A 27,981-nucleotide genomic window follows, 5' to 3' on the forward strand; every position below is an offset into this window, starting at 1 on the left:
CCAGTCCCCCCGTTCCCCCATCCCAGTCCCCCCAGTCCCTCCGTTTCCCATCCCAGTCCCCCCGTTCCCATCCCAGTCCCCCCGTTTCCCCATCCCAGTGCCCCCAGTCCTCCCATTCCCATCCCAGTGCCCCCACTGCGGCCCGTCCCCGCACTACAACTCCCGGCGTGCTCCGCGGCGGGCCCGGCCAGCCCCGGCAGGCCCCGGCTCGGGACGAGGCCGCAGCGGCGGCTCTGCGGGGCCGGGCCATGGAGAGCCCCGGCGGCAGCGGCTCCTTGCGGGGCGACATCGGTGCGTGGGCACCGGGCCGGGCTGGGCACACCTTGGGGAGCGCCTGGGAGCGGGGGCCGCGCCGGGAACAGACGGGAGCTGCGCGGAGCGGCGGGGCTGGGGGGTTGCGGGATGGGGCTTTGGGGCTCGCAGGGTGGGTTTGGTGGTTAAAGTGGGATTTGGGGTGCTAAAGAGTGCTCTGCGGCTTTGAGGATGGGGTTTGGGGATTGCAGGACGGGTTTGGGGGCTGCAGGACGGTTGTGGGGTTTAGGGTGTGATTTTGGGTGTTAAAGAGGGGTTTGGGGGTTACAGGATGGGTTCTGGGGGTTGCAGGGCGGTTTGGGGACCGAGTGGCCTCTCGCAAGGAAAGGGATAAGAGGATGCTCGGGACAGCGTCAGGACACGGCAACGATCCTTGCTCCTCCCTCATTCCCGGGGAACGATCCCTGTTACACCTCCCTAAATTCCCGGGGAACGATCCCTGTTACACCTCCCTAAATTCCCGGGGAACGATCCCTGTTACACCTCCCTCATTCCCGGGGAACGATCCCTGTTACACCTCCCTCATTCCCGGGGAACGATCCCTGTTACACCTCCCTAAATTCCCGGGGAACGATCCCTGTTACACCTCCCTAAATTCCCGGGGAACGATCCCTGTTACACCTCCCTCATTCCCGGGGAACGATCCCTGTTACACCTCCCTAAATTCCCGGGGAACGATCCCTGTTACACCTCCCTAAATTCCCGGGGTATGATCCTTGTTACACCTCCCTCATTCCCGGGGAACCATCCCTGTTACACCTCCCTCATTCCCGGGGAACGATCCCTGTTACACCTCCCTCATTCCCGGGGAACGATCCCTGTTACACCTCCCTCATTCCCGGGGAACGATCCCTGTTACACCTCCCTAAATTCCCGGGGAACGATCCCTGTTACACCTCCCTAAATTCCCGGGGTATGATCCTTGTTACACCTCCCTCATTCCCGGGGAACGATCCCTGTTACACCTCCCTAAATTCCCGGGGTATGATCCTTGTTACACCTCCCTCATCCCCGGGGAATGATCCCTGTTACACCCTAAATCCCCGCGTGCGGTGCTGTGGGGCTGTGGGATCGGGATGTTCCCACCTTGGAGCCGCGGTGCCCAAATCCCAGCGGCTGCTCCCGGGTCACCCCCGGGGCTCGTGTCCCAATTCCCGGGGCAGGGACACCTCCCCCTGTCCCAGGCTGCTCCAGCCCCAGTGTCCAACCTTGGGCATTGCAGGGATCAGGGGCAGCCCCAGCTGCTCTGGGAATCCCTTCCCAAAATCCCAGCCCAGTCTCCCTCTCCAGGGAATTCCCTCCATTCCCAGCTCTCCCAGCCTGGGATTGGATCCATCCCCACCCCGACTCCTCTCTAGGAAGGGATTTTGGGATCCGGGGGCTTCACTGGGAATCTCAGGACTCCAGGAAGGGTCTCCCTTCCCTGTTCCATCCCCAATTCCCATAAAAATCCCTCGGGATGGATTCTGAGTGTCCCAAATCCCAGAATCCCAGAGCAGTTTGGGTGGGAAGGGCCCTCCAAGCTCATTCCAGGGACACCTCCCCTATCCCAGGCTGCTCCAATCCTTCCTTGGACACTGCCAGGGATGCAGGGGCAGCCCCAGCTGCTCTGGCAATCCCAGCCCAGCCAGGAATTCCTCATTGCCAAGATCCCATCCCTGGCTGCCCTCTGGCACTGGGAGCCATTCCCTGGGTGCTGTCCCTGCAGGCCTTGGCCCCAGCCCCTCTGCAGCTCTCCATCCTCATCTGGATTTGCTCCTCCTGACATAAAAACCACCAGGAGCTCCGGGCAAGGAAAAACCACCCAGGGATACTGGCAAAGGAATGAGGATCTCCCAAACCAAGGGGGAAAATCCCTGTGAAAATGTTGGGACTCGGAATTCCTTTATTCCTTTTTTTTTTGGTTTTTTTTTTTTTTTGTTTTAATGGAGAGGCTGCATTAACACTTGGAGCTGTTTTTACTCAGGGCCACCTCCAAAGCAAAGCCCACCTGAGAGGAGGTGACACTGTCCCCTCAGGGTGGCACCAGAATTGCCCCGTGCTGGGCGCTGACAAAAGGTCTTGGAGGTGGGAACTGCTTTTTGCAAGCCCCACAGACTTTTGGGACGGGATTTTTGAGGTGGGCTGAGTTTTCCCTTGATCCCAGCTCTTTTTCCATGCTCCTCCAGGAATCCAGAGATTGGGAAGGGATTTTTGAGTTAGGCTGAGTTTTTCTGGGCTGAGTTTTCCCTTGATCCCAGCTCTTTTTCCATGTTCTTGCAGGAATCCAGAGATTGGGAAGGGATTTTTGAGTTAGGCTGAGTTTTTCTGGGCTGAATTTTCCCTTGATCCCAGCTCTTTTTCCATGTTCCTGCAGGAATCCAGAGATTGGGAAGGGATTTTTTGAGTTGGGCTGAGTTTCTCCTTGATCCCAGCTCTTTTTCCATGCTCCTCCAGGAATCCAGAGTTTGGGAGGGGATTTTTGAGTTAGGCTGAGTTTTTTCTTGATCTCAACTCTCCTTGTTCCTGCAGGAATCCAGATCTTGGGAAGGGATTTTTAAGCTGCATTTTTCATTCATCCCAGCTCTTTTTCCATGTTCCTCCAGGAATCCAGAGTTGGGAAGGGATTTTTGAGCTGGGCTGAGTTTTTCCTTGATTCCAGCTCTTTCTCCTTCCATCCAGCCCATGTTCCTCCAGGAATCCAGAGGGATTTTTTAGTTGCACTGAGTTTTTCCTTGATCCCAGCTCTTTTTCCGTGTTCCTGCAGGAATCCAGAGTTTGGGAAGGGCTTTCTGAGCTGGGCTGAGTTTTTCCTTGATCCCAGATCTTTTTCCCTGCTCCTCCAGGAATCCACATCTCCATGGATATTTTCTCCCAAATTGGTATTCTCAGGAGAAAAACATACATGAAAAATCCATATATGAAAAATCCTCCAATTCTCCCTTGGCAGGATGGAACAATTGCAGTTTTAATGGAATTATTGCCATGGATTTTCCAGCTCCATCATTTCACACCAGAATGGATTTAGGGAATTTCATCTTCCTGCAGGGGAAAAATTGATATTTTCTCCCAAATTGCTATTTTCTCCCAAACTGGTAATTTTCTCCCAAATGGGTATTTTTCCCAAGTGGATATTTTCTCCCAAATTGGTATTTTCTCCAAAACTGGTATTTTCTCCCAGATTGATATATTCTCCCAAATGAATATTTTCTCCAAAATTGCTATTTTCTCCCAAATGGATATTTTCTCCCAAATTCATAATATTCTCCCAAATTGCTATATTCTCCCAAATTGGTATTTTTTTCTGAATTGGTATTTTCTCCCAAATGGATATTTTTTCCCAGACTGTTAATTTCCAGCAGAAGAACATGGATTTTGCCATCCCTGCAGAGACCAAGGCCGGGGTGGATTTTGATGTTACAAACTGAAGTTGCTGCAGAGCAGAAATGACCAAAAATAGAATTTTAAAATTCCCCCCCCCCGCCCAAAAAAAATGAAATTCCCTAAAAACTCTGTTGGGGAAGATGAAACAGGAAAGCCTTATAAATATGATTGTCTGGCAAGAGGTTTTGAGAATACAGAAACTATAAGCGAGATTGAAGTGAAAGCAAGCTTTGAGATCCCTCAGTTACTGAACAACTGGAAAACGATGGCATGGCCGGCTGAAGGTGATCCCCTTTTGATGGAACAACACCCTCTGCTTGCAGGCAGGCCCAAGGGGCAGAGCAGACCCTACAGCTTGGCAGAGGGGGCCCAAAGAGGAGTTTTTAGGGTTTAAAATGTAACACAGGATGGTAATGTAGGGATTCTTATAGGCTGTATGGAAATGCTATAGGATTTGTATCTTGTACTGGATTGGTCAGTGAGAATCAGAATATTCAACACAGAAGAAGATTTATGGTATTGGAACGGGAACCTCGCTCTCTTACCCTTTTACTCTCTTACCTTTTTTACTCCCTTACTCTCTCACCCTCTCATCCTCTCTGCCCCTCTCTTCTCTTGGGCCTGCTCTGAGCTGTGCCTGGCAGCTCCCAGCAGGGCCCTGCACCCAGGCCTTTGCAATAAACCCCAAATCCCAAAAGGCCCCTGCACCCAGGCCCTTGGCAATAAACCCCAAATCCCAAAAGGGCCCTGCACCCAGGCCCTTTGCAATAAACCCCAAATCCCAGCAGGCCCCTGCACCCAGGCCCTGTGCAATAAACCCCAAATCCCAGCAGGCCCCTGCACCCAGGCCCTGTGCAATAAACCCCAAATCCCAGCAGGCCCCTGCACCCAGGCCCTGTGCAATAAACTCCAAATTCCAAGCCCTGGCCTCAGAGATCTCCCTTGTGCTGGTGTGCACAGGGGTCCAAGGATGAGGGAAGAGGCGAGGATCTGACTCCATGTTTCAGAAGGCTGATTTATTATTTTATTATATATATTAAAACTATACTAAAAGAATAGAAGAAAGGATTTCATCAGAAGGAAAAAGAATGGAATGATAACAAAATCCTGTGACTGACCAGCGAGTCTGAGCCAGCCGGGCCGTGACTGGCCATTAATTAGAAACAACCCCATGAGCCCAATCCCAGATGCCCCTGTTGCATTCCACAGCAGCAGATAACCATTGGTTACATTTTGCTCCTGAGGCCTCTCAGCTTCTCAGGAGGAACAATCCTAAGGGGAGGATTATTTCATGAAGCGTGTCTGCGACGCTCTCGCTGTCCGTCTGTCCCGCCATCCATCCCTCCCTCCCTCCGTTCCCCAGGTTTCTGGGCGGACCGCACGCCGGTGCACGAGGCCGCGCGCCGCGGGGAGATCGGGCGGCTGCAGCAGCTGATCGAGAGCGGGGCCTGCGTCAACGCCGTCACCTACGACTCCATCACGCCGCTGCACGAGGCCAGCCTGCGGGGCCAGGCCCAGTGCGTCAAACTGCTGCTGGACGCGGGGGCCCAGGTGCGACCCGCTCCCTTCCCGCTGGGAACGCGCCCGGCGGCGGGCTGGGAACGGCCCCGGGGAGCTGGGGAGGCTGAGGGAGCTGGGGAGGGGCTGGGAGCGGCCCCGGGGAGCTGGGGAGGGGCTGGGGAGGCTGAGGGAGCTGGGGAGGGGCTGGGAGCGGCCCCGGGGAGCTGGGGACGGAGCTGGGGAGGCTGAGGGAGCTGGGCAGGGTCTGGAGAACCAGGAGGGGCTGAGGGAGCTGGGAAGGGGCTGGAGAGGGGCTGGGAGCGGCCCCAGGGAGCTGGGGAGGTCTGGAGAGAACCAGGAGGGGCTGAGGGAGCTGGGCAGGGTCTGGAGAACCAGGAAAAGCTGAGGGAGCTGGGAAGGGTCTGGAGAACCAGGAGGGGCTGAGGGAGCTGGGGAGGGTCTGGAGAACCAGGAGGGGCTGAGGGAGCTGGGGAGGGTCTGGAGAACCAGGAGGGGCTGAGGGAGCTGGGAAGGGTCTGGAGAGAACCAGGAAAAGCTGAGGGAGCTGGGAAGGGTCTGGAGAACCAGGAGGGGCTGAGGGAGCTGGGCAGGGGCTGAGCCTGGAGCAAAGGAGGCTCAGGGGGCCCTTGTGGCTCTGCACAAGTCCCTGCCAGGAGGGCACAGCCCTGCTTTTCCCTGCTTTTAACTTGTTTTTCCCTGCTTTTTTCTGCTTTTAACTTGCTTCCCCCTCCTTTTAATGTACTTTTAACCTGCTTTACTGCTTTTCCCTGCCTTTAAACTACTTTTAACTTGCTTTCCCCTGCTTTTCCCCTACTTCTAATCTGCCTTTCCCTGCTTTTAACCTGCTTTTAACCCACTTTTTCCCTGCTTTTAACCTGTTTTTAACCTGTTTTTCACTGCTTTTCCCCTACTTTTCCCTAATTTTAACCTGCTTTTCCCCTACTTTTCCCTACTTTTAACCTCCTTTTCCCTACTTTTCCCTACTTTTAACCTGCTTTTAACCCACTTTTCCCTACTTTTAATCTTCTTTTCCCCTACTTTTCCTCCTTTAAACCTGCTTTTCCCTACTTTAAACCTGCTTTTAACTGCCTTTTCCCTACTTTTAACCCACTTTTCCCTCCTTTTCCCTGCTTTTCCCCTACTTTTCCCTACTTTTATCCTGTTTTACTTGCTTTCCCCCTCCCTACTTTTCCCTACTTTCAACCTGTCATAACCTGCTTTTCCCCGATTTTCCCCTACTTTTCCCTTCTTTTAACCTGTTTAACCTGCTTTTCCCCCACTTTTCCCTACTTTAAACCTGCTTTTAACCCACTTTTCCCTTCTTTAAACCTGCTTTTCCCCTACTTTTCCCTACTTTTAACCTTCTTTTCTCTACTTTAAACCTACTTTTCCCTACTTTTCACCTGTTTTAACCTGCTTTTCCCCCACTTTTCCCTACTTTTAACCTGTTTTACCTGCTTTCCCCCTCCCTACTTTTCCCTACTTTCAACCTGTCTTAACCCTGACTTTTCCCTGCTTTTCCCCTACTTTTCCCTACTTTCAACCTGCTTTCCCCCCTCTTTTCCCTACTTTTCTCTGCTTTTCCCCCACTTTTCCCTACTTTTAACCTGCTTTTCCACTACTTTTCCCTACTTTTTATGTTTTCCCTTACTTTTCCCTGCTTTTCCCTGCTTTTCCTTTACTTTTCCCTACTTTCAACCTGTATTAACCTACTTTTCCCCGTACTTTTCCCCGTACTTTTCCCTACTTTTAACCTGCTTTTCCCTACTTTTAACCTGCTTTCCCTCCACTTTTCCCTACTTTTAACCTGCTTTCCCTCCACTTTTCCCTACTTTTAACCTCCTTTTTCCCTACTTTTCCCTACTTTTAACCTGCTTTTCCCTATTTTAAACCTACTTTTCCCTACTTTTCACCTGTTTTAACCTGCTTTTCCCCCACTTTTCCCTACTTTTCTCTGCTTTTCCCCTACTTTTCCCTACTTTTAACCTGCTTTTCCCCTACTTTTCCCTACTTTTAACCTGCTTTTCCCCTACTTTTCCCTTACTTTTCCCTACTTTCAACCTGTATTAACCTGCTTTTCCCTGTACTTTTCCTCCACTTTTCCCGACTTTCAACCTGCTTTCCCTCCACTTTTCCCTACTTTTAACCTGTTTTAACCCACTTTTCCCTACTTTTAACCTGCTTTTCCCTTACTTTTCCCTTACTTTTCCCTTACTTTTCCCTTACTTTTCCCTTACTTTTCCCTTACTTTTCCCTTACTTTTCCCTACTTTCAACCTGCTTTCCCCCTGCTTTTCCCCTGCTTTTCCCTACTTTTAACCTGCTTTCCCTCCACTTTTCCCTACTTTTAACCTGTTTTAACCCACTTTTCCCTACTTTTCCCCTACTTTTCCCCTGCTTTTCCCCTACTTTTCCCTACTTTTAACCTGCTTTTCCCTTACTTTTCCCTTACTTTTCCCTACTTTCAACCTGCTTTCCCCCTGCTTTTCCCTACTTTTCCCCTGCTTTTCCCTACTTTTAACCTTCTTTTCCCCCACTTTTCCCGACTTTCAACCCGCTTTCCCCCTGCTTTTCCCCCACTTTTCCCTACTCTCAACCTGCTTTTCCCGCTGCCTTCCCCGTTCCCGGCGGTGTCCGTGTGTCGGGCAGGTGGACGCGCGGAACATCGACGGCAGCACGCCGCTGTGCGACGCCTGCGCCTCGGGCAGCATCGAGTGCGTGCGGGTGCTGCTGTCGCACGGGGCCAAGGTCAACCCGCCCCTGTACACGGCCTCGCCCCTGCACGAGGCCTGCATGAACGGTAACTCCCCACGCCTTCCGGGCGGGGAATCCCGGGGAATCCCGGGGGAATTCCGGGGGAATCCCAGGGGAATTCCAGGGTCATTCCAGGAAAATTCCAGGGCACTTCCAGGGCAATTCCTGGGCCATTCCTGGGGGTCATTCCAGGGTAATTCAAGGGCAATCACAGGGTAATTAATTCCAGGGTCATTCTATGACCATTCCAGGCTCAGTCCAAGGGAATTCCTGGGGCATTCCAGGGCAATTCCTGGGTCATTCAATGGAAATTCCAGGGCACTTCCAGGGTCATTCCAAGGGAATTCCTGGGTCATTCCAGGGTCATTCCAGGGCAGTTCCAGGGTCATTCCAGGGTTGTTCCAGGGTTGTTCCAGGGCAGTTCCAGGGTCGTTCCAGGGCACTTCCAGGCCCATCCCGGGGCCATTCCTGGGAGTCATTCCAGGGTAATTCCAGGGCAATCACAGGGTCGTTAATTCCAGGGTCATTCTAGGACCATTCCAGGCTCGTTCCAAGGGAATTCCTGGGTCATTCCAGGGCAGTTTCAGGGCAGTTCCAGGGTACTTCAAGGGTTGTTCCAGGGCACTTCCAGGGTCGTTCCAGGGTCGTTCCAGGATCATTCCAAGGCAATTCCTGGGCCATTCCAGGTCTATTCCTGGGTCATTCCAAGGTCATTCCAGGGTCATAACAGGGAAATCCCAGGGTCATTCAAGGGCAATTCCAGGCTCATTCCAAGGGAATTCCTGGGTCATTCCAGAGCAATTCCAGGGCCATTCCAGGGTAACTCCAGAGCAATTCCAAGGTCATTCCTTGGTAATTCCAGGGCAGTTCCAGGATCATTCCAGGGCAATTCTTGGGTCATTCCAAGGTCATTCCAGGGTCATAACAGGGAAATCCCAGGGTCATTCAAGGGCAATTCCAGGGGAATTTCGGGGTCATTCCAGAGCAATTCTAGGGCCATTCCAGGAGTAATTCCAGGCTCATTCCAGGCTCATTCCGTGGGCGTTTGCAGCCTGGAATGGGCTGCAGGCACCGTGTGGCCACACCCTGGCCAGGCTGTGCTGCCCTGTGGAGGTCGGCAGGTGGGAAGGGAGAGGGACCTGCAGGGATCCCAGTCTGATCCCAGTCTGATCCCAGTCTGATCCCATTGCTGATCCCACTGCTGATCCCGTTTTTCCCAGCAGAGCAGGAATTCCTGTTTTTCACTGGGAATTCCATCCTGCTGTAGTGGGAATTCCTGGTTTTCAGCAGGGATTCCCAGTTTTCATTGGGAATTCTCAGATTTCAGGGGGATTTTCCTGGTTTTCAGCAGGAATTCCTGGATTTTAGTGGGATTTTCCTGGTTTTCAGTGAGAATTCCATCCTGGCGGGTTGGGAATTCTCAGTTTTCAGCAGGACTTCCCAGTTTTCAGCAGGACTTCCCAGTTTTCAGCAGGATTTCCCAGTTTTCAGCAGGAATTTCCAATTTTCAGCAGGAATTTCCAGTTTTCAGCAGGAATTCCTGATTTTCACCGGGATTTCCCTGGTTTTCATTGGGAATTCCCGGTTTTCAGTGGGAATTCCATCCCAGCATATTGAGAATTCCCAGTTTTCAGCAGGAATTCCCAGTTTTCACTGGGAATTCCCAGTTTTCAGTAGGATTTCCCAGTTTTCATTGGGAATTCCCGGTTTTCAGTGGGATTTCCCAGTTTTCAGTGGGATTTCCCAGTTTTCAGCAGGATTTCCCAGTTTTCAGTGAGAATTCCCAGTTTTCAGCAGGATTTCCCTGTTTTCAGCGTGAATTCCTGATCTTCATCGGGATTTCCCTAGTTTTCAGCAGGATTTCCCTGGTTTTCATTGGGAGTTCCCAGTTTTCATCAGGAATTCCCAGTTTTCAGTGGGATTTTCCTGGTTTTTAGCAGGATTTCCCAGTTTTCCTTGGGATTTCCCAGTTTTCATTGGGAATTCATGGTTTTCCTTGGGATTTCCCAGTTTTCAGTGGGAATTCCCAGTTTTCAGCAGGATTTCCCAGTTTTCCTTGGGAATTCCCATTTTTCTTTGGGGATCCCCAGTTTTCCCTGGGAATTCCCGTTTTTCACTGGGTGTTCCGTGTGTCCCGGTCCCAGGCAGCCCGGAGTGCGTGCAGCTCCTGATCGAGGTCGGGGCCAACCTGGAGGCGCACGACTGCCACTTCGGCACCCCCCTGCACGTGGCCTGCGCCCGCGAGCACCTGGACTGCGCCAAGCTCCTGCTGCAGGCAGGTGCGGCCCCGCGGCAGCGGCACGGCCCCGGGAACGGCCCCGAGCGGCTGCTGCGCACGGCCGATGGCTGATCCCCTTCCTGATCCCCTTCCTGATCCCGTGCCTGATCCCGTGCCTGATCCCCTTCTTGACCCCCTTCCTGACCCCATTGCTGACCCCCTTCCTGATCCTGATCCTGTTCCTGATCCCCTTCCTGATCCCCTTCCTGATCCCCTTCCTGACCCCCTTCCTGACCCCCTTCCTGACCCCCTTCCTGATCCTGATCCCCTTCCTGATCCCCTTCCTGATCCCCTTCCTGATCCCGTTCCTGATCCCATTGCTGACCCCATTGCTGACCCCACTGCTGACCCCACTGCTGACCCCACTGCTGATCCCATTGCTGATCCTACTGCTGACCCCACTGCTGATCCCGTTCCTGATCCTGTTCCTGACCCCACTGCTGACCCCACTGCTGACCCCACTGCTGATCCCGTTCCTGATCCCACTGCTGACCCCACTGCTGACCCCATCCCTGATCCCATTTCTGGTCCCGTTCCTGATCCCGTTCCTGATCCCCTTCCTGATCCCCTTCCTGATCCCCTTCCTGATCCCCTTCCTGACCCCCTTCCTGACCCCCTTCCTGATCCCCTTCCTGATCCCCTTCCTGATCCCCTTCCTGATCCCGTTCCTGATCCCACTGCTGACCCCACTGCTGACCCCATTGCTGATCCCACTGCCGATCCCGTTCCTGATCCTGTTCCTGATCCCACTGCTGACCCCACTGCTGATCCCGTTCCTGATCCCACTGCTGACCCCACTGCTGATCCTGTTCCTGATCCCACCGCTGATCCCATTGCTGATCCCATTGCTGATCCCATTGCTGATCCCGTTCCTGATCCCGTTCCTGATCCTGTTCCTGATCCTGTTCCTGATCCCACTGCTGATCCTGTTCCTGATCCTGTTCCTGATCCCATTGCTGACCCCACTGCTGACCCCACTGCTGACCCCACTGCTGATCCCGTTCCTGATCCCGTTCCTGATCCCACTGCTGACCCCACTGCTGACCCCATTGCTGATCCCCTTCCTGATCCCCTTCCTGATCCCCTTCCTGATCCCGTTCCTGATCCCGTTCCTGACCCCATTGCTGACCCCACTGCTGATCCCGTTCCTGACCCCATTGCTGACCCCACTGCTGACCCCATTGCTGACCCCATTGCTGATCCCGTTCCTGATCCTGTTCCTGACCCCATTGCTGACCCCATTGCTGACCCCATTGCTGATCCCGTTCCTGATCCTGTTCCTGACCCCATTGCTGACCCCATTGCTGACCCCATTGCTGACCCCATTGCTGACCCCACTGCTGATCCTGTTCCTGACCCCACTGCTGATCCTGTTCCTGGCCCCACTGCTGATCCTGTTCCTGACCCCACTGCTGACCCCATTGCTGACCCCACTGCTGACCCCATTTCTGGTCCTGTTCCTGACCCCACTGCTGACCCCACTGCTGACCCCATTGCTGACCCCACTGCTGACCCCACTGCTGACCCCATTTCTGGTCCTGTTTTTCCCTGCACAGACCCCTCTGATCCCATTCCTGGTCCCATTGCTGATCCCTTTTCTCTGCATAAATTTCCTTTTCCCCAGATAAATTCCCTTTTCCCTGGCCAGATCCTCTTTTCTCAGCCTGAATCCCCTCTTCCCTGGATAAATCCCCTCTTCCCTGGATAAATCCCCTCTTCCCTGGATAAATTTCCTTTTCCTGCCTGGATTTCCATTTTCCTGCCTGGATTTCCTTTTCCCTGGTCAAATTCCCTTCTCCCTGGCCAGATCCCCTTTTCCCTGCCGAATCCTCTTGTCTCTGGCTAAATTCCCTTTTCCCCAGATAAATTCCCTTTTCCTGCCTGGATTCCCTTTTCTCTGTCTGGATTCCCTTTTCCCCAGATAAATCCCCTTTTCCCACTTGCCTTTCCTTTCCTTGGCTGGATTTATCCCCTTTTCCCTCTCTAATCACCCTTTTCCCACCTGGCTTTCCTTTCCCTGCTGGATGTATTCCCTTTTCCCTGGATAAATTCCCTTTTCCCTGGCCAAATCCCCTTTCCCCAGGCTAAATCCCCTTTTCCCGCCTGCCTTTCCTTTCCCTGGCTGGATTTATTCCCTTTTCCCTGGATAAATTCCCTTTTCCCTGGCCAAATCCCCCCTTTTCCCTGGATAAATTCCCTTTTCCCTGTCTGGATCCCCTTTTCTCTGTCTGGATTACCTTTCCCCAGGCTAAATCCCCTTTTCCCACCTGGCTTTCCTTTCCCTGGCTGGATTTATTCCCTTTTCCCTGGATTAATTCGCTTTTCCCTGGCCAAATTCCCTTTTCCCTGGATAAATTCCCTTTTCCCTGGATAAATTCCCTTTTTCCCTGTCTGGATCCCCTTTTCCCTGCCCAGATTCCCTTTTCCCCAGATAAATCCCCTTTTCCCACCTGCCTTTCCTCTCCCTGCTGCATTCATCCCTTTTCCCACCTGCCTTTCCTTTCCCTGCTGCATTCATCCCTTTTCCCACCTGCCTTTCCTTTCCCTGCTGGATTCATCCCTTTTCCCACCCGGATTTCCTTTCCCTGCTGCATTCATCCCTTTTCCCACCTGCCTTTCCTTTCCCTGCTGGATTCATCCCTTTTCCCACCCGGATTTCCTTTCCCTGCTGCATTCATCCCTTTTCCCACCTGCCTTTCCTTTCCCTGCTGCATTCATCCCTTTTCCCACCCGGATTTCCTCTCCCTGCTGCATTTACCCCTTTTCCCACCCGGATTTCCTCTCCCTGCTGCATTCATCCCTTTCCCCACCCGGATTTCCTCTCCCTGCTGCATTTACCCCTTTTCCCACCCGGATTTCCTCTCCCTGCTGGATTCATCCCCTTTCCCCGGGGTTCCCCAGGCGCCAACGTGAACGCGGCCAAGCTGCACGAGACGGCGCTGCACCACGCGGCCAAGGTCAGGAACGTGGACCTGGTGCAGCTGCTGGTGGAGTTTGGGGGCAACATCTACGCCCGGGACAACCGGGGCAAGAAACCCTCGGACTACACCTGGAGCAGCAGCCCCACGGCCAAGTGCTTCGAGTTCTACGAGAGTGAGCGGGGGCGCCACACGGCAACTGGGAACTGGGGATCAAACCCCCTTTTATTGGGAATTGGGAATCAAACCCCCCTTTTATTGGGAATTGGGAATCAAACCCCCCTTTTATTGGGAATTCGGGCATCAAATCCCCTTTTATTGGGAATTGGGAATCAAACCCCCCTTTTATTGGGAATTCAGCCATCAAACCCCCTTTTACTGGGAATTGGGAATCAAATCCCCTTTTATTGGGAATTGGGAATCAAACCCCCTTTTATTGGGAATTCGGGCATCAAACCCCCTTTATTGGGAATTGGGCCACCAAATCCCCTTTTATTGGGAATTGGGCCATCAAACCCCCTTTTATTGGGAATTTGGGAATCAAACCCCCTGTTATTGGGAATCAAACCCCCTGTTATTGGGAATTGGGAATCAAACCCCCTGTTATTGGGAATCAAACCCCCTGTTATTGGGAATTGGGAATCAAACCCCCCTTTATTGGGAACTGGGTGATCAAACCCCCTTTTATTGGGAATTGGGTCATGAAATCCTCTTTGTCCTGGGAATTGGGAATCAAACCCCCTTTTATTAGGAACTGGGACTCAAACCCCCCTTTTATTGGGAATTGGGAATCAATCCCCCTTTTATTGGGAATTCAGCCATCAAACCCCCTTTTATTGGGAGTTGGGGCATCAAACCCCCTTTTATTGGGAACTGGGCCATCAAATCCCCTTTTATTGGGAATTGGGAATCAAACCCCCTTTTATTGGGAATTGGGAATCAAATCCCCTGTTATTGGGAATTCGGGCATCAAATCCCTCTTTTATTGGGAATTGGGAATCAAACCCCCTTTTTATTGGGAATTGGGAATCAAACCCCCTTTTATTGGGAATTCAGCCATCACACCCCCTTTTACTGGGAATTGGGCCATCAAACCCCCTTTTATTGGGAATTGGGAATCAAACCCCCTTTATTGGGAATTCAGGCATCAAACCCCCTTTTACTGGGAACTGGGAATCAAACCCCCTTTATTGGGAATTGGGCCATCAAATCCCCTTTTATTGGGAATTGGGAATCAAACCCCCTTTTATTGGGAATTGGGCCACCAAACCCCCCTTTTATTGGGAATTGGGCCACCAAATCCCCTTTTATTGGGAACTGGGTGATCAAATCCCCCTGTTATTGGGAATTGGGCCATCAAATCCTCTTTGTCCTGGGAATTGGGCCATCAAACCCCCTTTATTGGGAACTGGGAATCAAACCCCCTTTTATTGGGAATTGGGAATCAAACCCCCTGTTACTGGGAATTGGGCCATCAAATCCCCTTTGTCCTGGGAACTGGGCCATCAAATCCCCTTTCTCATCCCATTTTTATCCCATTTCTGATCCCGTTTTTCCTGTTTCTGATCCCATATTCCCATTTCTGATCCCATTTCTGATCCCACATTCCCATTTCTGACCCAATTTCCAATCCCCTATTCCCATTTCTAACCCCATTTTCAATCCCCTATTCCCATTTCCAATCCCCTATTCCCATTTCTGACCCAATTTCCGATCCTCTATTCCCATTTCTGACCCCACATTCCCATTTCCAATTCCACATTCCCATTTCCAATCCCATTTTTATCCCGATTCTGACCCCACATTCCCATTTCTGACCCCCTATTCCCGTTTCCAATTCCACATTCCCATTTCTAATCCCATTTTTATCCCATTTCCAATCCGCTATTCTCGTTTCTGACCCCACATTCCCATTTCCAATCCCCTATTCCCATTTCTGACCCCTATTCCCGTTTCCAATCCCCCATTGTCCCTGTTTCTGACCCCATTTTCCCGTTTCTGACCCCATTTTTATCCCATTTCTGACCCCCTATTCCCATTTCCGATCCCCTATTCCCGTTTCCAATCCCCCATTATCCCGTTTCTGACCCCCTATTCCCGCTTCTGACCCCATTTTTATCCCGTTCTGACCCCATTTCCAATCCCCTATTATCCTGTTTCTGACCTCATTTTCCCATTTCCAATCCCCCACATTCCCATTTCTGACCCCATTATCCCATTTCTGACCCCATTATCCCGTTTCTGACCCCCTATTCCCGTTTCTGACCCATTTCTATCCCATTTCTGACCCCATTTCTCTCCCATTTCCATTCCCCCATTTCTCTCCCGTTCCTGACCCCATTTCTCTCCCGTTCCTGACCCCATTTCTCTCCCGTTCCTGACCCGTTTCTCTCCCGTTCCTGACCCGTTTCTCTCCCGTTCCTGACCCGTTTCTCTCCCGTTCCTGACCCGTTTCTCTCCCGTTCCTGACCCATTTCTCTCCGTTCCTGACCCGTTTCTCTCCCGTTCCTGACCCGTTTCTCTCCCGTTTCCATTCCCCCGTTTCTCTCCCATTCCTGACCCGTTTCTCTCCCGTTCCTGACCCGTTTCTCTCCCGTTCCTGACCCCATTTCTCTCCCGTTCCTGACCCGTTTCTCTCCCGTTCCTGACCCGTTTCTCTCCCGTTCCTGACCCGTTTCTCTCCCGTTCCTGACCCGTTTCTCTCCCGTTCCTGACCCGTTCCCCGCTCTGTGTGTGTGTGTGTGTTTCCGCAGGGACGCCGCTGAGCCTGGCGCAGCTGTGCCGGCTCTCGGTGCGCAGGGCCGCGGGCCGCCGGGGCCTGCAGGGCATCGGCCGCCTCCAGATCCCGCCGCGCCTCATCCGCTACCTCTGCTACAACTGACACGGCCGGGAGACAACCGGGAAAAACCGGGAAAAACCACCGGGAAAAACCCCCGGGAAAAACCCGGGAGAACCCCCGGCCTCGGAGGCTCCTCCTGCTCCTCTACCTCCCCACCCCAACATCCCCGTTCCGATGGAATTCCAGGCGCTGCTGTAAACGGGATTTGTCGGGAGCTCCTCCTTTCCCTGGGCTTTCCTCTCCCAGGTGGCATTCCCTGATTTCCCTGGATTTCCTCTGTGGGGCCCAGTCGGGGGGGAGAGAAATGGGATAACTGTGGAGTGGGAACCATTCCAGCCGGGAATGCCGTGCTCTGGAGCAGCTCTAATCCCACTTTGATCCCGTTTTTCCCTGCACAGACCCCTCTGATCCCATTTCTGATCCCGTTTTTCCCATTTTGATCCCATTTTTCCCTGCACAGACCCCTCTGATCCCATTTCTGATCCCGTTTTTCCCATTTTGATCCCGTTTTTCCCCGCAGGGATCATCCATCCCCTTTTGGATGATCCAGCCTGGAATGGCCCGGGCTCCCTTTCCCTGCTGGCTGCAGGGGGGCTGGGAGGGGAAATCCTTGGATTTCCAAATCCTTGGGTGTGGATGGGATCCCACCCTTGGGAATAACTCCAGTGCCGGCTGCGAGCTCTGCTGGGGGCAAATGAACTCCCTGCTCATTCCTTTAGGGAATTCCCAAAATTAACCCCAAATTAACAATTCCCTGGACGAATTCCCTAAAGGAATTCCCTCCATTAACAATTCCCCAAAGGAATTCCCCAAATTAACCAGATCAGGGCTATTTGGAGGCTCAGCACCTCGTTCATTTAGGGAATGTTCAGGGTTTTCCAGGAGCATCCAGAGGCTTTGGATCAACACCAGGGATGAGGAGAGGCCAGGCTGGGATTGGCTCTGTCCCAATCCCATTCCCAGTCCCAATCCATGTCCCAGTCCCATTTCCAGTCCCGTTCCCATTCCTGTTCCCATTCCCAATCCCATTCCCATTCCCCTTCCCAATCCCATTCCCATTCCCATCCCATTCCCAATCCCATCCCCATTCCCCTTCCCAATCCCATTCCCATTCCCATCCCATTCCCAATCCCATCCCAATCCCATCTCCAGTCCCATCCCAATCCCAACCCCTTTCCCACATCCCAGGACGTTCCCTGATCCCAGATTTGGTTTCCCCCTCCCTGGGATCCCCTGGGATACAACAGGACTGGGTTCTGCCTGGAAGTTTGGGAATTTTGGGATTGATTTTCCCCCTTTGGAGCTCTTTTCCCAATGCCAGGTTGGGGTTGGGATTCCAGGGACTGGGGTTGGGATTCCAGGCCTGAATCCCAGCTGGAATTCCTGGAATTCCTGGGGCTTTGTCCTTGCCTGTCTGAGCTGGGAATCTCCTTCCCCTTCCAGTTTTCCCTGCTTTTCCCCAAAATCCTGGAAAATCCCAGAGTTTCCCTTACAAGAGCAAATCCCTCCCAAACTCCTGGAATCCATCGGGATCCAGGCTGGGAATGCCGAATGCACTTTATGGGGCTTGGGTTTAATTTTCATTTTATTTACGCATTTATTTATTCCTCCCTTCCCTTTTCATCCTGAAAATCCCAAACCCTGCTGTTCCCATCCCGAGTTTGGGGCTGGGATTCCCAGAAATGGGAAACTGTGGAAACTCAGGGAAGCCCCAGAGGGGATTTTTGTGGGATTCATCCCTGGGAATGGCAGGAAAAGGTTTTGTGGGACAGTTGAGGGATCCCAAATCCCTTTTCAAGGATCCAAATCCCTTTTTAGGGTTCCCAAATCCCTTTTTAGGTGATTTTCCAACCCTGCCCACACCGGTACAACAATGGAATTCCCAAATCCAAGTTTCCCTTGGAAAAGCAAAAAGATTCCTTGGAGAACCAACAAGAAATTCCCCCAATCCCGTGGGTTCCATCTTCATTTTCCCTGATTTTGGAGCCTTTCTGGGGGATCCCAAAATTTGGGGGTTTTTATTTCAGATCCATTGGAGGAATTCCTGCTGCTGGGATTTAGGAGAGTTTCAGGAATTCCAGCTTGGAAAACTGGGAATGACATTTGGGCTGTGGCCACTCCTGATCCATGAATTGCTGGGAATAATCCCATTAATCCCATTATTTATCCCATTAATCCCATTTATCCCATTAATTAAATTTATCCCATTAATTCCATTTATCCCATTACTTAAATTTTTCTAATTTATCCCATTTATCCCATTTATCCCATTTATTCCATTTATTCCATTTATCCCATTTATCCCATTTATTCCAATTCCAAGCCAATCCCAGTTTCTTTGATCCCAGCTGGAATTTTTGGGGGATCTTCCCTGGTTTTTAGGAGCACCTGGATCTCCTCTGGATCTCCTCTGGATCAAGGTTTGGGATGAAAACCTCGGAAAATCCAAGGATCCAAAACCCTCTTGGATCTCAGGGCCTGGGGGTCTTTCCTGGGGATTTGTGGGATTTGGGATTTCTGGGAATGCCAGAAGCTGCTGAATCCCTGGAATAATGGGAATAAACTCCTGGATTGGGCCTCGTGGATTTTTGGGTCACTTTGGGACAATCCCTTCACCCTTTATTCCCAAATCCCACCAGGCCATTCCTGCTTGATCCTCCCCCTCCCAGGCTTCCCAAATTCCAAACCCAGCTGAAAAATCTGGGATGATTCCTCTTCCCTGGGGGTTTCCTGTGCATCCAGCAGGGCAGGGAACGATCCAGAAGAATCCCTCCCAATTCCAGCTGGGAACAGGGATTTGCCTCCATCCGTGGGGATCTTTGGGATTTCTCCTGGCTGGAATTTGGGCTGGAGAAGGGGAGCTGGATCCTGGCAGCCTTTCCCAAAAATGATGTTTATCCTGGGAAAACAGGGTGGAATTCCTTGGGAAGCTGGAAAATTTCACTCCTGGATCCCCTGGCTGAGGGAAATCCCTGGAAAATCTGGGAAAGGGACAACTCCCAGAAAAACCAGGATTGGGATTCCTGATTTTACCTTCAGGGCTCTTGGAGCGAGGGGAAAAAAATTCCCAGGAGTTTTCCAGAGCTTTGCATCCCTCAGATCCTCTGGAATGGGGCAGGAGCAAAGCTGGAATTCTGCCCCACCTCTGGATTTTGGGAATAAATCCACCCAAACACCCAAATCTGGAGGATTTTCCTGAGGTTTTCCATACCCTCCTTTTCCCAGGAAAATCCAGGGTGATCCTGCAGAGCTTTTTGGTGCCCATCCCAAATTTTTGGGTGGATTTGGGGAATGTGGAGAAAACCCCTGGAGCACCAGGTCGTGGTTTTAACCCCAAAATCGACATTTTGGGATTGCAGAGCGAAGCCCAGGGGGGATCAAACCCCACGGATTCCTTGGGATTTCTGGAAAATGGGATGAACCCTTTGGCTGTTCCTACCTCTCCTGCACGTCACAGAATCCTCCCATCCTGAAAAACCCCAAACTCCCTCGCTTTGAGATGGATCCTGAGCTTTTGGTGGTGCCCTGAAACTGAGATCCTGGATTTTCCCTGGATTCAGGAACTTGGGAAGTGCTGGAAAGGGGAGGAACTCCTCAGAGCCGGGGATTTGGGCACCTGGAATTTATTCCTGGTCAAAGGGAACCAGGGAAGGGTTGAGGTTATTCCTGATTAAAATTCACTCTGGAAAATCTCACCCGTGTCCGGCTGTTGTGGGATCTGCCCTGGAATTCTCTTCCTTCAGCAGCCTCATCCCAAATTCCAGGGCGGGGAGAGCTGGGAATGCTCCCCTGGAGAAGGGAGGGATCCAGGGAGAGCTTCCAGCACATTCCAGGGCCTGAAGGGGCTCCAGGAGAGCTGCAGAGGGGCTGGGGCCAAGGCCTGCAGGGACAGCACCCAGGGAATGGCTCCCAGTGCCAGAGGGCAGCCAGGGATGGGATCTTGGCAATGAGGAATTCCTGGCTGGGCTGGGATTGCCAGAGCAGCTGGGGCTGCCCCTGCATCCCTGGCAGTGCCCAAGGAAGGATTGGAGCAGCCTGGGATGGTGGGATTGCAATGGGATGGACATTAAGGTCCCTTCTCACCCAAACTGCTCTGGGATTCTGGCATTTGGGACACTCAGAATCCATCCCGAGGGATTTTTATGGAAGTTGGGGATGGAAAAGGGAAGGGAGACCCTTCCTGGAGTCCTGAGATTCCCAGTGAAGTCCCCGGATCCCAAAATCCCTTCCTAGAGAGGAGTCGGGGTGGGGATGGATCCAATCCCAGGCTGGGAGAGCTGGGAATGGAGGGAATTCCCTGGGAGAGGGAGACTGGGCTGGGATTTTGGGAAGGGATTCCCAGAGCAGCTGGGGCTGCCCCTGATCCCTGCAATGCCCAAGGTTGGACACTGGGGCTGGAGCAGCCTCCAGGGCTCAGGAATTGTCCCTGCCCATGGAATGGGGTTGGAATTGGAGGATCCTGAGGGTCCCTTCCCACCCAACCCCATTCCATGATTCCATAAAAAACCCCACAATGTTCATCCCTTTCCCAAAACCTTTCATTCCTCGTTTTCCATGGAAAACCTGGGAAGAAAGGCTGGGACTGGGGAATCTTCCCAGAGAAATCCCGAGCTCTGGAAGGAATCAGGGGCTGGAAAAATCCCAAAGAATCTGGGAGGGAAACGGTGCTGGGAAAAACAGGATAATCCCATTTTTTTCCCCCTAAGGAATTCTCTCCAGCCAGTCCTTATCCCGGAGCCGGCTGGGATGGGGAAGAGCCGCCCGTGGCTTTTGGAGGAGGAAATTTTGGGAGGAATTCTGGGTGAAATTCCCACCATTCCCACAAAAACCCCTCTCAGATCCGCAGGGTTGGGATGCGGGAGCCGCTTCCCGGCGCGGCGCCGCTTGGCGGAGCTGCTCCCCCCAGGAAAAGCTCCGGGAATGGGAATTCCCGAGCAGCAGCGTCCGCGCCGGCCCCGCTCAGCCCAAACCCGGCACCCCCGGCGCGCTCTGCGCCCCTGGACGGGAACCGCGGATCCCAAACCCCCGCGAATCCCAAATCCCCTCGGATCCCAAATCCCCGCGAATCCCAAATCCCCTGGGATCCCAAACCCCCTCGGATCCCAAACCCCCTCGGATCCCAAATCCCCGCGGATCCCAAATCCCCTCTGATCCCAAACCCCCTCGGATCCCAAACCCCCTCTGATCCCAAACCCCCTCGGATCCCAAATCCCCGCGAATCCCAAATCCCCGCGAATCCCAAATCCCCTCGGATCCCAAACCCCCTCGGATCCCAAATCCCCGCGAATCCCAAACCCCCTCGGATCCCAAATCCCCTGGGATCCCAAATCCCCTCTGATCCCAAACCCCCTCGGATCCCAAACCCCCTCGGATCCCAAATCCCCTCGGATCCCAAATCCCCGCGAATCCCAAACCCCCTCGGATCCCAAACCCCCTCGGATCCCAAATCCCCTCGGATCCCAAATCCCCTCTGATCCCAAACCCCCTCTGATCCCAAACCCCCTCAGATCCCAGCAATGCCCAATCCCCAAACACCGGCCCCGCTAATCCTGGAGCTGGGAATTCGGGATTTTTTTTGTTTTTTGGGGAACAGTAAATCACCTCCAGAGGGTTCGGTCCCCACCTCCAGACTCCAATTCTCCCGGCCCCAAAAAGATTTGGAATTCCCAGATCTGTAATAAAATTCCCTCTGCTCTCAGCTCAGGACAGGCACGTTTTTAAGGAGAAAAGCAGGAATTTCGGGAAAGACTTGGATAGGGAGGGAGGGGGGAGCACGGGGCAGGCTGTGCCTCCATGGATGGGCTGAAAATCGGGAAAAACAGGGGAAAATTGTTATTCCTTCTTTTCAGCTTTGCTACTTTATTTTATTTTATTTTATAGTATATTTTATTTTATATTTTATATATATGATATATATAATATATATTTTATATTTTATCTTTTTTATCTAATTTTATCTTATTTTTTATTTTATTTTATATTATTGTATTTTATATTTTATTTTTTATTTTATTTTATTTTATTCTCCTTCCCAGAGCTGATTTGGGATTAGTTTGGGAATTCCATGTGGGTTTTTAATCGAGGAAAAAGTGGAGCTGGGAATGGGGGGGTGTGGGAATTTTAATTGTTTGTCCCTGGGGATGTTTTCTGGAGCAGCAGCCCCATCCCTCCTGCTTATCCCGGAGGAATAAAAAAAGAGGGAAAAGATTCCCCAGATCCCTCCGGGCTGGGCCGTGGTGACGCGGGGCTGGCTGAGCTCCTGTTCCCATAAATTCCCATTCGTGAAAATTCCCGACAGCTCCAGTGGGGCTGGAAAACCGAGCGGCTCCGGGTGCACTTAACCCCTGCAGGGATTCCCGGCTTTCGCAGGAATTTTGGGAATTTGGGGAGGGCTTTAGTTGGAGTTCACCCCCTGCAGGTCGCCGCCCTATGGAATCTGCGGCTCCCGCGGGATTTGGGATCTTTCCCGATGTTCCCAAAGCCCTCCAGGCGCCCCCAAACTCCTTTTCCAGATGAATTCATTCCCTCCCGGCCGGCCGGGCTGGAGCCCATCCCGGGCTGCTGGAATGAATTCCCTGCTTGGAATTCTGCATTTCAGGCTCCCAGTTCCCCCGGGATCGATCCCCTGGGGAATATTTTGGGAACTGGAGTTTGGGGAAGCCCTGGGCAGCGAAGGGGAGAGGAGCCGCAAGGCCTGGCAGAATCCCTCGGGATTTACCTTGGGAATGCCGGGGAAGGGGATGGAGGGGCTGGGATTGGCTCATCCCAAAGCCTCGGCCCCGAGCCCGTTTGTTCCTCCTGCTCCCACTTTCCCTGGTCCCATTGTCCCATTGTCCCCTGGTCCCATTGTCCCATTGTCCCTTCTCCCTGCCCCGCTGCTCTCCCGCTCCCAAGCCCCAAGACTCGTCCTCATCTCCTCTGCTCCCTTCTCCTGATCCGGCTTTTCTCCATCTCTTGCTCCCAACTTTTCCTTGTCCCCTGCTCCCCTCTCCTGGTGCCACTTGTCTCCACCTCCTGGTTTTCCACATCCCCTTTTTTTGTCCCATTCTCCTCCTGTTCCCATTCATCCCCAGCCCAAAGTCTCATCCTTGTCCCCTCTCCTGATCCCAAATGTCCTCGTCCCCTTGTTCCTTCTCTTGATCCCTCCCTCCTGTCCTTGTCCCACTGTTCCTTTCTCCCGATCCAGCTTTTCTCCATCTCTGGCTCCATCTGTTTTTCCTCGTCCCTTGATCCCCCTGCTCCCCTCTCCTGGTGCCACTGGTGCCCAACTCCTGTTTTTTTCAGGTCCCCTTGTTCCATCCCATTCTCCTCCTGTTCCCTTTTATCCCAAACCCCAAAGTCTCATCCTTGTCCCTTCTCCTGATCCCAAATGTCCTTGTCCTCTGCTCCCTTCTCCTGATCCAGCTTTTCTCCATCTCTTGCTCCCAACTTTTCCTTGTCCCCTGCTCCCCTCTCCTGGTGCCACTTGTCCCCATCTCCTGTTTTTTCAGGTCCCCTTTTTTCATCCCATTTTCCTCCTGTTCCCATTTATCCCAAACCCCAAAGTCTCGTCCTTGTCCCCTCTCTTGTCCCCATCTCCTGGTGTTTCATCTCTCCCACAGTCAGGATTTTCTCCTTTCACAAATTACCCCAAAGTGGAAATCCAGGGAGGAAAATCCTGGTTGAACAAACAGGTTGAACAAACACCCCTGGGAGAGGGAACCGTTTCTTTTTTCCATGTTTTGGTCACATTTTCCCCTCTCCTGTCCCTCCTGTCCCTTCCCTTGTCCCCAGCTCTGCTCCCCTTTATTTCCCTCTCCCCATCCCATTCCCGTCTCCCTGTCCTGCTCATTCCCTCTCCTCATCCCCAGAATTCCATGAGGGATTAATGCCAAAAAACCCAAATTTGAAGATAAACCCAACCCCCCCAGCCCCAAAATCAGGGATTTTCTCCCAAACCTTTCCCCGTCTGGCACAGCCTCAGCCCCAGTGTTGGAGCTGGCACCAGATTTTTCCCTTCTCCGTCATCTTGGCCATCCCTGGATGATGTTTCCCACATTTCCCCGCGCCTGATTTTGGGGTGATTTTTGTGGTTTTTTCACATCTCCAGAAGCAGACAGGATTTTCTCCTTCCACAAAAACCCCAAAAGTGGAAAACCGGGGAGAAAAATCCCTTTAAAGCAGGTTACACAAACACCCCAGGGAAACGGAACCATTGCTTTTTTTCCGAAGTAAAACGCTGGAAAAACGAGTTTATAAATGGATTTTTGGGCTTTGTTTTCCTCCCCCCGTGCAGAACCTGCCCTGATTTCCCAGCCCAGCTGCCCTCATCCCACCAACCTGGAGCAATCCCATTTCCTGAGCCGTTTTTCCAGACTTTTCTCTGGCGGCTGGAGGTGGAGGGGCCTCCTCTTCCCGCAGGCATTTCCCAGGCACATTCCCAGTCGTGTTTGCTCAGGGGCAGAGTCACTGCTGGGGAGGGGGCAGGGAGCCACGGATCCACAGGGCTTGGAAAAGGGAAAAGTGGGGAAAAACAGGGGGAAAAAATTCCTGCTTTTCCTTTGGGAAAACCCCGGGAGGCCTCGGTGTTGTTTTCCCAAGTTTAGTTAATTCTGGTTTTAAAGTCTCGTTGTGGAAACGGGATGGAAACATCTCGGGTTGCTAAAATTAAAGGGAATGGGGAGGATTTGGGGTTGATTCCGCAGGGTTGGAGCAAACATCTCCAGTCCTTTAGGATGGGGGATGCTGGGGGGGGTCCTGAGCTGCTTTTTTACCTTAAAAGTTCAATTTTAGGGCAAAATCAGTGTCTGGGTGAGCAGGGAAAGGGGAGCAACGGGGGCAGAGCTGGATTTGTGGTTTTGGGTGGTGTTGGAGCCCTTGGTGGATTTTTTTGTTGGAAAATACCTGGAAAAGGGGTGGGAGATTGTCCATGGTGGAGGTGGGAGCAGCTGGATCCTGGAGATTTCCCCTCCAGTCGCATCCCAAGGGATCCCCCCAGTCACATCCCATTCCGGGTGATCCCATGTCCCACCCTAAATCCACCCCAGGTCCCATCCCAGGGGTTCCTCATGGTCCATTCCATGGATCCCTCGTCTGCCATTCCATGTGCTCCCATCCCAGATCCCATCCCAGGTGATCCCTGCTCCAGATCCCGCACTGGATGATCCCACATGATCCCTATCCCAAATCCCACCCTGGGTCACCCTTCAGGGTCCATTCCAGCTGATTCCCTATCCCAGATTCCACACTGGGTGACCCCACAGAGCCCATCCCAGGTGACCCCTATCCCAAATCCCACCCTGGATGATCCTCAGGGTCCATTCCAGGTTATCCCTACTCCAGATCATCCCCCATATCCCATCCCAGGTTATTCCTACCCCATGTCCTGGCTCAGATGATCCCACAGGACCCATCCCAGGTGATCCCTGTTCCAAATCCCACCCTGGATGAGCCCCCAGGTCCAGTCCCAGGTGATTCCTATCCCAGATGATTCCCAGTTCCCATCCCAGGTGATCCCTGTTCCACATCCCATCCTTCAATGCCCATCCCTGCACCTGACCAAGCTTTAGGGTGGAAAATCAGGATGTGGAGGGATCAGGGAGAAACCAGGGGTCCTCCAAACTTCCCAGGCTCCAAGTGCATCCCCTGGACCTCGATTAATTTAATTATTAACCAACACCAGATGGAATTCCGCTGGTCATGGATCTGCCAGGCCAGATCCTGCAATTCCATCAGCTCCTTCTCCTCCAGAGGGACACTCTGGGGAGGAAAACCTGGATTTGGGAAGCAAAATCCCCTCCTTTTCCTGCTGAATAAAAAGGGACCATCCTGTCCATCCATGTGTCCATCCCAAGGGATGCTGGTGGGAATTTCCCACTGCTTTCCCAAGCACCAGATTCCAGGAAAAATGGGAAAACGTGGATGAACTTCCTCCATTGTTGATGGAGCTGCTGCGTTGGGATCCAGGCTCCCGTTCAGGATCATCATCAGGAAAAACCATCCTGGGATAAGCGGAAAAAAAACACTCCAGGAATTAAACAACCCGAAAATAGAAGGAGAAAAAAAAAGGTCAGGCCTAAAAATACCGGGATCGGTTTGGAGTTGGATCCTGGCATGAAATAAATAATCCAGGTTTATGGGGAGGACTAATTTTAGCCATTCATCGCAACAGCCCAGCGTGACCCTGGAATTTTTTCCGGCTGGATTTTGCTGGATTTGGGGATTTTGGGGCTGGGCTTTGCCCCGCTCCCATCCTGGGAGTGTGAGGGAGAAGGAGCTGGGAGCGAGCGTGGGCGTGCTGGGCTCTGCCAGGACCCGCCCGGTTTTCCCGGGAAAACAACTGGGATTGCCAAAGTTCCCAGCCCCAGGGATGGGCTGGAGCGGGGCTGGAGCCGTGGTGGAGCCAAAGGTCCCCACGGAGCAGCTCGGCCCCGTTTGCTCGTTAGCAATGGAGCATTAATTAGAGCCATTAAAATGAATTTTCCTCCCGATTCCTCTGTGGAGGGAATGATCCCATCCCAGGATTCCCCCTCGTTGTGGGGAAACCGAGTCACGGCGAGTTTGGGAAAGGTGACTCCTGCTCTGCTCAGCTTTGGGGTGGGGATTGGGGATAAATCCAGTTTTTCCTGGGTTGGAAGAGGGAAAAGGACCCCTGAGATCCTGGGGGGTGGAGACAGATCCCAAAAGTGATGAGATTTGGGATGGGGATGGCCACATCCTGGTCTCCAGCATCTTGCCAGCTTTTTGGGAAAAGGGATGGAGTGGGAAGAGGATGGAGATGAGGAGGGGTTTGAGCCTGACCAGGATGATTTGAGGGAATATTTTCAGCAGGGATCCCAAGGAGAAGCCGAATGAAGCAGCCACCAGGACGTGGGGGGACATTTTTATTGGACTCAGGGATGTCAGGGAATTTTCAGTGGTCTCTGGAATATCTACAGACATGAGACATCCCATGGGGACCCCAAATCCATCTGCGCCCCACACCCGGTGCAGACGCCGCTTGGTGACGCTCCAACTGGGATAAAAGAGGATTTTTCCAGCCTGGAGAAGGTGGGAGGGGATGGAGGGGCTGGGGGAGAACCACCTCAACCTCTGTTCCCTATGGGGAAAAAAAAGAAGGAAAAATTTAAAAAAAAAGCACCACAAAAATCGGTTTTTCCAACGCCCAATATGAGGAGGGAGAGCCGAGGTTTGGGGATTTTCCATGGACGCAGGGAGTTACCTGCGGAATGGAGCTGGAGGCGGCCGACGGGGGCCGTCACTTCTCCGTCATCATCCTCACGAACTCCTCGTAGTTGACCTGCCCGTCGTTGTTGCAGTCGGCCTCCTTGATCATCTCGTCCACCTCCTCGTCCGTCAGCTTCTCGCCCAGGTTGGTCATGACGTGCCGCAGCTCCGCCGCGCTGATGTAGCCGTTCCCATCCTTGTCGAACACCCGGAACGCCTCCCGGATCTCCTCCTCGCTGTCCGTGTCCCTCATCTTCCTGGCCATCAGCGACAGGAACTCGGGGAAGTCGATGGTGCCGCTGCCGTCGGCGTCCACCTCGCCCACCATGTCCTGCAGCTCGGCCTCGGTGGGGTTCTGGCCCAGCGAGCGCATGACGGTGCCCAGCTCCCGCGTGGTGATGCAGCCGTCGCCGTCGCGGTCAAAGAGGGAAAACGCTTCCTTGAATTCCGCGATTTTCTCCTCCGACAGCCGCTCGGCCATGGTGCTCCCCGCCGGCACGCGGCTCTGCCCCGGCACGCCGCGGCCAGGAGGAGGAGGAGGAGGAGGAGATGGAGATGGAGCCTCCTCCCTCCCAGTGCCTCTCCCCGCAGCAGGCGGAGGAGGCAGGAATGGGAATGGATCCAGAAGGTTTGGGAGCTGGGGAAGAGGAGTCACCCAACCCCCTTGGGCCACCCTGGCTCTCGTCCCGCTGCTCCCACGGTGGCGTTTCAGATCCCAGCAAAGCCCTCATTAGGGGTTTGGGCTGTGGTTTCGGGGTGACACACGCCATTTCCCCAGTTTCAGGGGTATTT

General features: G+C 52.9%; 2 protein-coding genes across 2 annotated transcripts; one reads left to right on the forward strand and one right to left on the reverse strand.

Annotated features, from left to right (window-relative positions):
• Positions 1 to 192: 192 nt before the first annotated feature.
• On the forward strand, positions 193 to 19,676 carry ASB13 (ankyrin repeat and SOCS box containing 13). The gene is made up of 6 exons (XM_036401596.2): positions 193 to 291; positions 5,039 to 5,226; positions 7,845 to 7,995; positions 10,094 to 10,228; positions 13,129 to 13,320; positions 15,899 to 19,676. Exons 1-6 carry the CDS (start codon positions 249 to 251, stop codon positions 16,024 to 16,026), a joined length of 837 nt encoding a protein of 278 aa, XP_036257489.1. The 5' UTR covers positions 193 to 248; the 3' UTR covers positions 16,027 to 19,676.
• Positions 19,677 to 27,220: 7,544 nt separating this feature from the next.
• LOC118698298 (calmodulin, striated muscle) lies at positions 27,221 to 27,670 on the reverse strand. The gene has a single exon (XM_036401485.2). The coding sequence runs from the start codon at positions 27,668 to 27,670 to the stop codon at positions 27,221 to 27,223; it is 450 nt and encodes a 149-aa protein (XP_036257378.1).
• Between the last annotated feature and the right edge of the window lie 311 nt (positions 27,671 to 27,981).

The sequence above is a fragment of the Molothrus ater genome, chromosome 5 (assembly GCF_012460135.2).
Source record: "Molothrus ater isolate BHLD 08-10-18 breed brown headed cowbird chromosome 5, BPBGC_Mater_1.1, whole genome shotgun sequence".
In the NCBI taxonomy this organism is placed as follows: Eukaryota; Metazoa; Chordata; class Aves; order Passeriformes; family Icteridae; genus Molothrus; species Molothrus ater.